This window comes from Corella eumyota, chromosome 7 (assembly GCF_963082875.1).
Source record: "Corella eumyota chromosome 7, kaCorEumy4.1, whole genome shotgun sequence".
NCBI lineage: Eukaryota > Metazoa > Chordata > Ascidiacea > Phlebobranchia > Corellidae > Corella > Corella eumyota.
In genome coordinates, this window is record NC_137496.1 from 4906916 (window position 1) to 4920030 (window position 13115).

The 13115-nt window shown below is 31.7% G+C and overlaps 5 protein-coding genes across 5 annotated transcripts; 1 reads left to right on the forward strand and 4 right to left on the reverse strand.

Moving 5' to 3' along the window:
* Window positions 1–767: 767 nt before the first annotated feature.
* On the reverse strand, window positions 768–2518 carry LOC145759400 (reticulocalbin-2-like). The gene is made up of 3 exons (XM_082573220.1): window positions 2224–2518; window positions 1613–2137; window positions 768–1542 (listed from the first exon to the last, which is right to left on the reverse strand). The coding sequence occupies exons 1-3, from the start codon at window positions 2371–2373 to the stop codon at window positions 1261–1263; spliced, it is 957 nt and encodes a 318-aa protein (XP_082429346.1). The 5' UTR covers window positions 2374–2518; the 3' UTR covers window positions 768–1260.
* Window positions 2519–2731: 213 nt separating this feature from the next.
* LOC145759251 (protein chibby homolog 1-like) lies at window positions 2732–4059 on the forward strand. Its single transcript, XM_082573028.1, has 3 exons — window positions 2732–3000; window positions 3421–3536; window positions 3763–4059. The coding sequence occupies exons 1-3, from the start codon at window positions 2811–2813 to the stop codon at window positions 3826–3828; spliced, it is 372 nt and encodes a 123-aa protein (XP_082429154.1). The 5' UTR covers window positions 2732–2810; the 3' UTR covers window positions 3829–4059.
* On the reverse strand, window positions 3947–7229 carry LOC145759250 (mitochondrial import receptor subunit TOM22 homolog). The gene is made up of 4 exons (XM_082573027.1): window positions 7048–7229; window positions 6258–6382; window positions 4506–4623; window positions 3947–4270 (listed from the first exon to the last, which is right to left on the reverse strand). Exons 1-4 carry the CDS (start codon window positions 7099–7101, stop codon window positions 4196–4198), a joined length of 372 nt encoding a protein of 123 aa, XP_082429153.1. The 5' UTR covers window positions 7102–7229; the 3' UTR covers window positions 3947–4195.
* A 502-nt stretch (window positions 7230–7731) lies between these two features.
* LOC145759769 (acyl carrier protein, mitochondrial-like) lies at window positions 7732–9376 on the reverse strand. Its single transcript, XM_082573611.1, has 4 exons — window positions 9156–9376; window positions 8735–8854; window positions 8500–8587; window positions 7732–8012 (listed from the first exon to the last, which is right to left on the reverse strand). The coding sequence occupies exons 1-4, from the start codon at window positions 9315–9317 to the stop codon at window positions 7921–7923; spliced, it is 462 nt and encodes a 153-aa protein (XP_082429737.1). The 5' UTR covers window positions 9318–9376; the 3' UTR covers window positions 7732–7920.
* Window positions 9377–10007: 631 nt separating this feature from the next.
* On the reverse strand, window positions 10008–11659 carry LOC145759921 (uncharacterized). Its single transcript, XM_082573773.1, has 4 exons — window positions 11541–11659; window positions 11318–11423; window positions 10464–10612; window positions 10008–10389 (listed from the first exon to the last, which is right to left on the reverse strand). The coding sequence occupies exons 1-4, from the start codon at window positions 11620–11622 to the stop codon at window positions 10271–10273; spliced, it is 456 nt and encodes a 151-aa protein (XP_082429899.1). The 5' UTR covers window positions 11623–11659; the 3' UTR covers window positions 10008–10270.
* Window positions 11660–13115: the final 1456 nt, after the last annotated feature.

Sequence of the window (13115 nt, forward strand, 5' to 3'; positions counted from 1 at the left end):
TCTAGTAGTTTGTAGTATTATAAAATGGTAGATGATTACCGTTATACAATTACGCATCTGTGACATTTAACTCCTTTATTAGAAAAACTAATGCCACAGTTTCTAAATAAGACAATATATTAAGTTAGACTGTTTGGTTTAGCCACTAAAACCATCTGACCATGGTCAGTTTAAAATATGTGTAACTATCTTTTTGCCCTGTTTAAAAACACAATTAAATAAAAGTGGCCCATTTATATAGTTAGATAGTCCCGCTATGTTATTAAGAAATCTTTTATATAACAATTTAACCAAATAATATGGCTGCGGGGTGGCGGGACGTAGTTTGTTCTCGCTTTTACAATATTTACCTTAACAAACAATAAAAACGATTTCTAGGCAAACCCACCTGGAAGTTTTAACAGAAATTATTTAAACCTTGGTAAAAAATTCAAAACTGCAGATAATAGCCAAACAACTAACAATAGCCAAACAACTAAACAACAAGCATGTACGCAAAAATTTTATTCTGACGCAACGCGCTTTGCAAGTCACCACGAGAACAAATGAACCAACATTTCCGTCGAAACGTTACCACTTCGTGAATTATTTGTACGAAATAAGTTCGTTTTCGCCCGTATTTGCAATACGGCATTCCGCATGTTTTTTTATCCTCTACTGCAAAAATGTCAAGAAATATTGGTTTTTAACAAATATAACGTTAACTTGAACTAAATTATTTATTTAATAAAGTTTAAGAAATTTTTGTACTTCTGATTTTTAATTGTATTGATTGAAATTTGTTAAATAAATAAACAAGCACAACTGATTTGATGATAAATACTAGAGATATAATTTCCATAAATAAAAGAGAATTGTATTAATAAAAAGTGAAACTTAAATATAATAAACAAATTTATTACACTTATGAATTTAAGGCACCTAAATTAAGATAGCAACCCAAAGAATAACGTCAAAAAATTAATTTCCAATATAAAATTAAAGAACTAAAAAAACAAATATCAATCTGGCAAACGAACAATAAAATATATTAGTGAAAACCTTAAAGAAATACAAATATTTTGAAAAAGGGTTAAAAAAAGTTTACAAAGCAGTGAGACTAGTTTATGATGTTGATAAATACAATACATTTTAATATTTTTTTAAGTTAAGGGTGAATAAAACATGTCTTGAAGGCAGGCAGATAGACGGGTATTAGGCAGTTTTGTTTTTATTTATGGACATGATTTGGTAAATTATTTTTTTTTTATTAAAGTTTTGTTAAAACTCATCATGCTCTTTCATAAGATGCCGACCGTAGTCAGTGGCATCACTATCCACCCATAACTCATGATTATTTATTATTTCTTCAACTGATAATTTATGATCAGCGTTTTTGTCACATTCTTCAATTAAGTGATCTGCTTCTTCATCTGCCTCTTCCTTGTTTCCAGGATCAACCCAATTTACTAGTTCCCCATCTTTAAGAAAACCGTCCTCGTCAAGATCAAGGTCATCTTCAAATCTTTCTTTCTCCATCTCCTTGTCACTTTCTTCAACAATCTAAAAAAAAGGTTGAATAAATATTTTTTTTTCATAAAAAAAATAATTGTGCATTTAAATATATATATACCTCAAAAAATTCTTCTAAGCTTATTGCACCATCATTGTCTTTATCTAAGGCTTCTAATTTATCCTCAATCACAACTTGCTTTGCAAGCTCATTGTTCCTCGGATGTTTAAAGATGAAAAACTCCTCCAGATCCAAGACCTTATCCATGTTCACATCAGCAACTGTGAATAATTTTTTCTCCAATTCATACTGTCTCTGCTGGATTTCGGGGCTTTCTCCATCTTTGTCTGTGAATGCGTCACCATCTTTGAAATTTTCACCATGAGCATCCTGCAGATGTTCTGACCAGGAGATCCTATTATCACCGTCTTTGTCTATAACCGGAAAATCCTCTGTAAGGTCATCAATTTCAAATGAATCGTACGCCTTTATGCACCATACTCCAAGTTCCTCCCTGTCAACAAAGCCGTCATGATTGGCATCAATTTTTTTGTTAACTAATTTTGTTAATCGTTCTTTTTGCTCCTGTGGACTCAAATCCATGACATCTTCGTCCTCATCATAATCCGTGTCTTCAAAGAGAACCTGAATTAAATTAAAATAATTATGTAAAGGTTGGTATAATATTTAAATAACAACAATTGCCAATGTATAAATAAAAGTGGCTTTACCTCTTTGTCTATAGTCGCCTGTGATTTCTTCTCTTTATCGTGGTGTCCTTTCTTTTTCAAAGGAACTACAGATTTCGTATGAAAGCACGGTAGTAAAACAAGCAAAACTAACAAAAACGCTAAAATAACTAACTTGGACTCGATCTTCATAGTCTTACACTTACCTAATATTGTATTTATGCCAAAGTTAGTGTTTAAACACACGTAAAAACGTACACATACAACTATTGGGCAGACCAGCTGACCAGTGTCTCAAAAAATATGTCTATGCAGGATATGCCCGATAAGTGCAATGTGCCGGATATGTCCGATATGTCTCATGTCAATTCCTAAAATAAAAGTGCCCTTTAATGACAAAAATTAAAGCAAATATAAAACATAAACATTTTTTAAATCTTTTCTTATATAAATAAAGGTTTTTCATATTCAAATTTAATCTTGCAATAATAATAAAAAAAACTGGCAACTCTGCATTTTCTGTTATTTGTTGACAAATTTAAACCTAAATACTTGTAATTTGTAACTTCATATTACTTTGGTTTGTCATAAAATTAAGACTAAAATAAAAAAATATCTGATTTATAAACATGATGAAATTGTTTGGACAGAAGGGATTTAGCCCCAAAAAAGCACAGCCGCGAAAAGCAGCGTCGCTATCGAATTTAGCGGCGTTGGATATGTCACAACGCGCCAAGGAATTCGGTTTGGAATACGACGCAGCTTCTTTGAATCTGAACGGCGCTGAGTTCAAGTTTGAAGATGGAATATGGCACGCAGGTACTCAAAATAATGGGTGTGTAGAAGTTATGTGTATTAGGGTAATGAACTGAATATTTATAAAAGGTGAATTGGTACTTTAGTATTTAATTTTAATTATTGTACGTACTTACCTTAGTTAAAAAATAAATTTTGGATAAGTATGATTGCAGTGTTTTATAAGCAAATATTTGTTGTTTTTTTTCTGATTTGCAACATTAAGGCAATGACTAAAATTTTACATTTAATACCACTTGTTTTTATACAATTATAAAGAGCTTTTTTTTCCATGTAAAATACAGTGATCTTTATCTAATTGTTTACCTTCAAACAACAGGCCTTTTTTTACATATTATATAAAAACCTTGTAAACAAATGTTATTTCAAGTTTTTAAAACTCTATTTTAGCTTGTTAAATTATTTTTTGCTAATTCTCATTAGAATCGGGTGTTGGCGGAGTTCCTCATAAGGAAATGATAAAGTTAAAAAAAGAAAACAACAGAATAACAGAAGAGAACAATATGCTAAAACTAAAAATTGACATTCTACTGGACATGGTATAAAATATCGTCCTTTTTATTTTACATTTTTTAGGGTATTCTGACTTAGTAAACTCAAACTAGCTCCAGTAATCTTTCGTTACTTGACCCAATCTTGTGTTGACTTTTGCAGTTAAATTATGGTTTTGGCAAATGAACAACAATGGGATTTTTATGCAGGGCCTTACATTATTGTTTTCAGTGCTACAACCCAATAAATTCATTTTTTTTGTTTGTTTTACAGCTTTCAGAAACCACTGCTGAATGCCAAATATTGGAGAAAGAAAAAGACGCATTCCGAAGATCATGATTCAATTGATGATCAAACTTCCAATGAACAAAGGATATTTGCATTTATAAAGGGAACGTAATTGCCCTCATATATTAACCAACACTGTGTAGTAAAATGTAAATTCTGTTACACAGATTTCTGTAACTTTTACTTTACAATTGTTATTTTATTATAGTATTAATCACTTATTTTTTTTAGTATGTATTTGATTTTATAGTTTTTATATTAAATGAATTACGTCAAAAGTATAATTTATTGTAGCTGTCAAGTCAAAAATACTTAAAATCGGAAGCAGCACACTTTTACATTACAACACTTGATGTATAGTGTAAGTATCAAATATCAGACAATCAAAAATATTTAACAGAAAATAACATAGTTCAACTTATTTAGGGGGCGGTGGTGCCATACCCATGCCCCCAGGAGCATTAGAAACTGCTGCATTGGGGCCTAGCAAAATCTAAATAAATTACCAATTATGTTTAAAAAGAATATAAATAGGTTACCTATAAGATATACAAGATTAAATGTATATTAAAATATTCTGAATGGGCGAGGGTCAGGGTTAGAGTTTAAATTATGAAAATCGCAATTGTTTTATTCCATTTGATCCATTCGGCCCATTTAATTCTGTATATTTATAGACACCCATCTAAATACACTATATAAAAGAAATTTCTGTTAGTATAGCCTACCTGTCTTTGGTGCATTTGAGTTTGTTGTTCAAGGTTATAACGCTCTTGTTCAAATACAACAGGGACAATCAGGATAATAAAACTAGCAGTTCCAACCCACATAGCCGAACGTACAAAGCTGAAAAGAATTTCGTTTTGAGAACAATTATTTTACTAGTAATTAAACTTTAATTAAGAACTTTAAGTTTAAACCAAAATTTAACATGACAAATGCCAGCATAAAAAATGGCCTAGGATAACGATGACAGCAGACAGATTAAATATTTTAAAAATATTAAAACACTGTTTCGATCCCCACTGCTCACATGCTGTAGCGCCCTTGAGTGAGGCGGTATAAACAGTATGAACTTCTGTTAAGCCAGCACTTAATCAGCAGCATAATTACTAGGCAAATATAAGCTATATAACATTCCAAACTGTTAAAGCAACTTGAGACTGGGTCATGTTTATGTCGCGCATTAGACCGTCCCACATCGAGGATTAAGATATATACAAAAAAATATGTATATATATAAACACTGGCGTCGATCCTGGGGGTGCAGGGGGTGCATGCACCCCCACTTTTAATTTTATCAAATGCTGAATATATGTGGCACCCCTAGAATATTTGCAAAATTTTGCATTTTTAGTGTAAAAACGGATAGTTATATATGCGATCTAAAAAATTTCACGATAATAAATACTTGGAATGTCGATAAGTACTTAACAAATGTTAATCAAAATGGCATTTTCTGCGTGCCACCTTGTAGATTGTGTAAAACTGGAATTATTGCGAAACAAATAACGATTGTCTGGTGCCTTATTTTACGTAATAATTGTACTTCCATTGGTTAAAAACCAACGTGGTCTGCTATCGTTGCAAACATTAAGATGAAGACTATTTAGAGTCTATTTTAGAAAAGCTAAACCAATTATAAGCACTTTAAAACGTTTTTTTTTAGAAAATACGTTACTTTTTTTGGCACCCCTAACATTACTAAAAAAAAATTTTGGATCGACGCCCATGTATATAAAATATAATACCCTAGTAGTGTATATTTAACACAAAACCTCTATTTCAGGTATATAACCACCAGGTGCTATAAGCACAGCATGCTTCATATAGTTAACTGTAAAGGCTTTTAGTCATAGGTGGGCACAGTTAACCGAGAAAGTAACTTCGTTAAGTGAAAATTCGTTACATAGTATATTAACTTCGTTAACGTTAAAAAGTTAATTTAAACAAAATGTAACGGTAGTTATCGATAAACGTTAACGTTAAAATTTAAATAAAACAAACAAAGAAACAACCCTATTTAAAAAAAAAACAGCAGTTTTTATCTTAGTTGATATTTTAACTACACGAACGTAAGTTTAAATGACGTTTTCAAAAGTGCATCGTTTAAAATTTCAATACAATGTCGTCAATTTACCTTTATTATTATTTACCTTTATTATTATTCGTTTATACGTCAGTCAATACATCCTTTAAAATTGAAACGATTCAACCCAAAAAACGGCAAAATAAAACATATATACTTTTATATTACCATGGTAAACTTGTAAAAATATTAAATTAACGGATTTAATTTAACGGAAGCACAATTTAACGAAAGTTAACAGGTCCGTTAACAATTTTTAAAGTTAACTTAAAAGTTAAATTTTATTGAAAAATTTAACTTCGTTAATTAACGATTAACGCATTAACGGTTCAGTGCCCACCATTGCTTTTAGTATACTGATTAACAAGAACAAGGATATTAACTTTGATACCTGTAAAGCTTTGAAGCCCCAGTCTTGCTAAGAGAAGATGTCTTTGATGCTGCAGATCGAACCCGCTCTGGAAACATTTCTGTTAAACCCCACAACCTTTCAGAAATTGTTTCATCTTCAAAATCCTGTAACATAAATATATATTTTATACATGTATTTATCCTTATCATGGGCCGGTCTGGAAAGTACGGCAGCGTGCACGCACGAGATTTTTTTCGGTGGAAAAAATGAACGCCTGAAATTAACGTTTTATCTCGTCGAAAACTGCCCTACTTTCCAGACTGGATCATGGAAAGGTCGACTTCCTGACCTAAACAAAGAGTAACATCTGTTACCACAATCGAATCTCAAGGTGCTTTGGCTCTTTGGAATATTTTACATTATAATTTCACGCAAATTATAAGCTGCTGATAAAGCATTGGCTCAGCAGGAGTTAATACCATTTTATAGCACCTTACTTAAGGCCGCTACAGCATAAGAGCAGTGGGGATCAAACCCAGGACCTCATATAGTGAAGCCAAGTGCTAACCACAACACCACACTGCCAGTGGAAAAGGGTGTGTTTTTTAATAACATTAATATAATTTAATGTTTACCAGCAAGTACATTCTAACATTCTATATATTACTTTTATTTTTTAGACAAATCGTGAGTATACTCCATATTTTGGATTTAGAATTAAAGTATTTCGTTTATAACTTTTGTATACATACAGACGTATAACGTACAGACTGGCAGACGTAAATAGAGTTACACAGTTATAACACAAATTAATTAATGATTAATTTACCTCCGTTTCTTCATCTAACTTTATTGGATCTCGCACAGCAGGTTCACCCGACATTTTGTGTTTTCACCACAACTTTTTGTTTATTTCACCTATTTGTATCTTTTTAGATGCTAGACTTTTCAAGCAATGCAATAAATGTTATAAGCAGGGGTTAAACTAAAATTTAGAAAACATGTGCAAAATAGAAGTCGTGACTAAGTGAGACACGCTACAGCGTTGTAATAAAATGTGCCAAATTATATGACGTCAAAATTTTGGGAAGCCTTGCCACAGTATTTTAAAGTTAAAAACAGTTCAGGACTACTGCAATTCTAAGATTTTTATTAAAAATATTCAAATAATTTAGCATAGTATTCAAAACACCCTTTTTCTTATTTACTTATCCTTGAAGTGGCTAGACCGACAGCATGGCTTAAACATGCAGTATATTAGTCACCTTGGCTCAATCTTGAATAGTTTTTAGTTGTTTGTGATAAAACTAAAAATAATTGCCTGATAAATAATCTGTAGGCTAGTTTTGGGCTTCGCAGAAACTTATAATGTTTATGGTTTTAACCCAAGGGTGCTATGCCTAAAACGCAGTGGGAATTGAACTTACAAACACATGAAGTGTAACGAGGTGTACTAAATTTTTTAATTTATATTTATGTTAATCTGTCAACTTACTGTATTTAAACAACAACATAGAATAAACCTCCAAAGTCGTAAAAAACTTTATTTCGAAACTGGGTCAACTAGCAAACACAACAATTTAAATAAAAAAGGGAAACTTTAGGAAGTGTTTTTGTTTTCCGATTTGCATTTGGAAAATAACCGGAAAATATGGCTAACACATAAAGAATATGTAGCACCTATGTATATTAAGCAACTAATTTACTTAAAAAGATCAAATTTATCTCCCATGTAGTCGATTATTTCTTGAGGTGATAACAATTTTTCGGCATCACCATCTGGTATATGATGACCTAAAATTAATAAACAAAACTTAAAAAACAGCTAAACATAGCTGCATTGGGTGAAAGGTTTGATCCTCACCCCAAAACCAAAAACAGATTAGGTATTAGGCAATTATAATCAATAACTTGCTACACTACATGAAGTCAAGGGTTCGGTCCCCGCTGCTCTTATGCTGTATCACCCTTACGTAAAGTGCTATAAAACAGTATAAACTCCTGCCGAGTCAGCACTTGATCAGCAGCATAATTATTGGGAAATTATATTCTATAATATCCTAAACTGCTAAAGCAAACTCAAGACAGGCAGGTTTGGGGTAACAAACTTTACTTTATATTTAGAATGTAAAGTCAACCTTTCCACATCAATAAAGATATAAAAATTCTGCAAAAGTTAACTTGAAACTGGGTCGGGGTAAAAAATATTACTCAGTTTTCCCACACCATAGATAAATAAAAGCCAAGAAAATAAAAATTAGTTTTGGGAATAATTTTTTACCAAACTCATCTTCAATGGCCATAATAATTTCCACGTGGTCTAAACTATCAAGTCCCAAATCCTTTAAGAAGTGAGATCCTAATTCCAACTAAAACCATTTTAAATTCAAGTTTAAAGTTACAAATTTTAAAATACAATATTCAATTTTAAAAATAAAAGTTACAACAAAAACAATAAAAAAAAAATCATATATATGTATACCACTTTTGAGGTAACAGTTAAGAAAATAGTTTACCTTTTCTCTGTCAATTTTATCGTATAGATTGAGACAATACATAACCCTATCTCTGATTTCTTCAAAGTCACCGGGGTTGGCACTCATACCTCGAGATTGTTGGAAAAATACAACAGATTTCTGAAAACATTATATATAGACTATTTAAAAGCACACTGTATTTAAATACACTAAATTGGCTTTGTATTTTAAAATAATTTAAACACAATTTTTTTCTTAAATTTTAAAAAGTTATCATGCCTTGGCCATTTTAGTAACATGTGATGCTAGGTTCGATTTTCCACATCAATGGGTCCTTGAGTAAGGTACCCAAAAAAACAGCAGGTCACTGACCTAAGGATTGAACCCAGGACCTGCAGAATTAAAGCCAAAATTCGAGCAAATAAAAAAAAATAATTAATCAAGTTTAAACATTCGAAACCTGAACTGGTTTCCAACATAATGCAGCTTGTGTGTTAATTGGAAAATTGTTATTTGTTTTTGAACTCAAAAGTCTAGACGTTGAAACAGTCGTTATTCTCTGCGCAAGTTTTGGTGGAGTTGACCATTGAAAAAACCTTGCCCTTCTTAATAAATTTGCCATTTTTGCAATAGAAAATTGTTAATAAATAAAAAATATCTTAAAAGAAAAACATAATATTACAGCCATTATATAAATTTTAACAAGCAGACAAGCAGTGAGATTAACCACTTAATCAGCAGACGAGACACTTATTCCATTCGTTGTTCGTGTGACTTTATGCAAAAATACGTATGTATACCGCATGCGCGTGTATTGGCATTGTTGGGTTTTGTTTATCGCTTGGATATTTATGTATTACTTTAACCACTGTGCTAATCTAGTTTTTTTATGTTGTCTGCAAGTTTCAAATTTTTTTTACAACCTTAGCACAAGGGTTATGATAAGACAACTTTTACACCACTTTGCAGATCATCTGCTATCCGCGTAAACTTTAACCGCTTGGACTTGACTTTTTATTTCAATTTTATTTTTTATAATTTTTTTTTCACATTTTTTATGCTAAGAAGTAAGAAATTACGTAACAAACAGACCGTAAAGTGACCCTTTTAATTTTAACAATATATTTAAATACGAAAAAGGTCCAAAAATTACGATTTTTTGAATAAAATCGCTACACCGTTTTTAACACGAAACTAAACAATACTGTATAAATTTTTATTAAATATTTTAGAGCTTTGTTTAATTATCCTATTTTTTAATACCTATTTACCTTTATTATTAAAAAAATTAAAATTGCAGCCTTGATAATGCAATAATTATATTTATTTTCACACTTTTAAAAACACAAATCTCATATAAGATAGTAAATATTTTACAGAGTAATCGTGTATTTCTATATAACTACTATCATTAAGAACAGTGGGATTACATGATTTGTTATCATTTTTATTTGGAGCCTAATTTCCAACAGTCAACGGTACAGCCATACAAATGTTTTTAGAATATTGAATATAGAGGTTAAATACACGAACAAAGAATTTTAAGCTGTTTTAGGGGGTTTCTTTCCCATATAATTACGGGCCAGGGTAAGGCGGGGGCTGGGCTCCCATCATTTGTTGTTTTTCAGGGGGGTATCCACCCTGAGGAGGGTACGGAGCGGCAGCAGGTTGTTGCTGGTATTGTGGTTGGGCCGCTACAAAAAAAATAAAATTTACCTTAATACATTTTCTATACCAAATATTATTCAAGTTATATTGTGATACTAACGTTGCTGCACGGCAGTTGTTGTCATGACGACACGGTTTTGGGTTCGGGAATTGCCCGCGCATCCAGCACAGCAGCAGCAAACGCAGGCGACGATCGAAACAATTATTAACACCAAGATGCCAATAACGATTCCAATAATAGCACCAACGCTGCAAAATTAAAACCATTGATTCTAAATTTTTCAATGTTGATTAACACGTTTCTAGATTTTTATTCAGGCCAAAATTAAATTAATCTGGTTAAAGAATATGAAGGTTTGACTGGGGCGGTTAGGATTAAGTTGGTGCTTTAATTGGCATGTGTAGCTTATTTTGGATAAATCCACATAAGCTAACTTTTAATTTTATAAACAAACAGTCTTTGATGTTGATTTGAAATTGAATTGTTATTTATTTGCTGTCAGGCTTTGGCGTATTTTTCCTCCCTATTTTAACAATGAGTTCCAATGCTTTTAACTATAACTTGTTTATCGAATTTGCGGGTTATTTAACAACTCTTTTCACATGGGAACTCTAACCTCGTTTCTCTAGTATTGAATTATTTTTCCAACGATTCATTTCTGCTTTTTATTAAATGCAAATGTTCGTTTTAAAAAACAGTTAGGCAATTTCGTTCTGCTGAACGGACGCCACTTAATAAACATGGATTTAGACATTACTTAAATTCAGAGTTTATTTCCGTAAGATTTAGCCAGAATTTTATATTTTTGTATCAACCAACAACTAAGGACAGTTTTTAAAAATTAAAATTAATAATTCGCTACACATGAAACCCAAAGTTTAATCAGACTAGCTTGAATTAAACCAGACTTCGGTTTTAATATTCCTGTTTTAATAGCAAGTTTATCTCCTTACCTTAGTTTAATTAAATTCTGTACAGGGCAAGTTTCACTGAAGCCAACGCAAAAACTGTCGTAGCAACATTTTTCGGCAAGTGGAACGCAAATATTGGACCCACATGCTTAACATTAACAAATACGTGTTATTTATACCGACTATAGGCAGTTTTAACACGTTAGTTTAGAGATATGACTAATAGCAAGTTACATTAAGCGTCTTATTGTCATTAAAAACTTACAAATTCTTTGAGCAGTTCCGGTAGATAGGAAAAACACAAACGTCACCAAAACGGAAATAAGCTTAGCAAAATTTAACATCATTTGTATATTACTGTGTCAAAAACCTTATTAATACCCTAGATAAGGAAAAAAAAAACTTTTAAAAACTGTACCAAATAGCTGTTTCTCCAACATTTGACATTCTGAAGCCCTAAAAACTACAAATATTTTAATAATTTTGACACTTGCAAGCCTCAAAAAAACATGATATTTATTTTTACCTTTCCTGTTACCACCTTAGTTCTTATATGTGTTTATGTTGGTAGCCTACACACAAATCAAAAAAAGCTGACAGCTTTAACCAAACCGTCTTGACACATACAAAACGTTAAATGACATATTCATGTATGTTGATAAAAGGGTATTTTCTTAAACTTTTGTTATAATTCTGCCTCAGATTCATATTAAAATATTTTTATTACTTTAAAGTCTGTCTTTTGTCAATGTCGAACTTTTGTTGACTTTTGTGTATGTTGTATTCGCCTTTATTCTTTAGTAATAACAATATCCAAACAGCCTATCCGATTTAAACTTAAGCAAGCTTTAAAACAACCACAACTGATCTATTGATCGAGCTAATAGTTTGATTACTAATGCAAAACTTTCACCACCTACGTTTTGCTTGCGTTTCCCCTTTGTCTAAGCCTTTTTCCTTAGGCATTGTTTTTAATGCTATTTCAAATGGGACTTCCTGCATTGCAAACGAGTTATGACTCGTATGATGACGTAAATTGTTGTGGTGCAGCTTGAAGACAATATAAATCAGGTGGCTCTATATATTACGTATGTTTTGAACTTTTGATTAGGCTATTTATTGTCGATAAACAACAACTAGTCTGTTTTTAATAGCCTATTCAACAACAACTGGACTGGTTATTGCACACATTCAGCATTTATTTTGCGTTGGTGTTTAATCGTAAGTTAAAAAAGTATCATAATTTCTATAAGATAACCCCAACATACAAACATGTATAGCCAGACAACGCTGTTTAGTTAACACAATAAAACTTGACACTGAACTATCCAAAAGCTTGGCTTAACAGTGCTGCTAACGTAACTCTGGTAAAAACTGTAATAAACTAAAACAACGGGATGTCTGGAATTCTGCTAAGCTAAAAATCAGCATGTTTTCGTTTATAATCAACGGGGTATATTTTGATTTTAAACCAAAGGCGGCTACTTACTTTAAAAAGGCCCTTAGCTTTGCTTTAAAACGATTGAAAACTCAAGCTTTAAAAGTTAGATTAAAACCAACTAACTAAGGCTAATTTTTGCTATTTCATTTAACACAAAAAGAAGCAGTAAGAAAATTTACCGTTACCAGTTCCACTTAAGATTTCTTGGATTAAGATTTTTGTTTTTTTATTCGTGTTTGAGCGACTGAAAGTTTTAAAAAACTCCCTAGTCGGCAAGTAGGCTATTTTGACGGGTCGACTAAAAATGAGGGAATGGAAATTGAAGGAACGGAAAATGAAGGAACGAAAAATGAAGGAACCGGAAAATGAAGGAACGGAAAATGAAGGAACCAGAAAATG

Excerpts from the sequence above, each read along its gene's own strand:
- LOC145759250 (XM_082573027.1), bottom strand. The coding sequence starts at position 7,101 with ATGTCGGGTGAACCTGCTGTGCGAGATCCAATAAAGTTAGATGAAGAA. Across the intron at positions 4,624-6,257 it reads GGGGCTTCAAAGCTTTACAG|CTTTGTACGTTCGGCTATGT; the intron begins GTATCAAAGTTA and ends AATTCTTTTCAG. Across the intron at positions 4,271-4,505 it reads CTCAAATGCACCAAAGACAG|ATTTTGCTAGGCCCCAATGC; the intron begins GTAGGCTATACT and ends TAATTTATTTAG.
- LOC145759921 (XM_082573773.1), bottom strand. The coding sequence starts at position 11,622 with ATGATGTTAAATTTTGCTAAGCTTATTTCCGTTTTGGTGACGTTTGTG. Across the intron at positions 11,424-11,540 it reads CGGAACTGCTCAAAGAATTT|CATGTGGGTCCAATATTTGC; the intron begins GTAAGTTTTTAA and ends GTTAATGTTAAG. Across the intron at positions 10,613-11,317 it reads CAGAATTTAATTAAACTAAG|CGTTGGTGCTATTATTGGAA; the intron begins GTAAGGAGATAA and ends TTAATTTTGCAG.
- LOC145759769 (XM_082573611.1), bottom strand. The coding sequence starts at position 9,317 with ATGGCAAATTTATTAAGAAGGGCAAGGTTTTTTCAATGGTCAACTCCA. Across the intron at positions 8,588-8,734 it reads ATAAAATTGACAGAGAAAAG|TTGGAATTAGGATCTCACTT; the intron begins GTAAACTATTTT and ends AAATGGTTTTAG. Across the intron at positions 8,013-8,499 it reads GGCCATTGAAGATGAGTTTG|GTCATCATATACCAGATGGT; the intron begins GTAAAAAATTAT and ends TATTAATTTTAG.
- LOC145759400 (XM_082573220.1), bottom strand. The coding sequence starts at position 2,373 with ATGAAGATCGAGTCCAAGTTAGTTATTTTAGCGTTTTTGTTAGTTTTG. Across the intron at positions 2,138-2,223 it reads AGGCGACTATAGACAAAGAG|GTTCTCTTTGAAGACACGGA; the intron begins GTAAAGCCACTT and ends AATTTAATTCAG. Across the intron at positions 1,543-1,612 it reads GCTTAGAAGAATTTTTTGAG|ATTGTTGAAGAAAGTGACAA; the intron begins GTATATATATAT and ends CCTTTTTTTTAG.
- LOC145759251 (XM_082573028.1), top strand. The coding sequence starts at position 2,811 with ATGATGAAATTGTTTGGACAGAAGGGATTTAGCCCCAAAAAAGCACAG. Across the intron at positions 3,001-3,420 it reads AGATGGAATATGGCACGCAG|AATCGGGTGTTGGCGGAGTT; the intron begins GTACTCAAAATA and ends AATTCTCATTAG. Across the intron at positions 3,537-3,762 it reads TTGACATTCTACTGGACATG|CTTTCAGAAACCACTGCTGA; the intron begins GTATAAAATATC and ends TTTGTTTTACAG.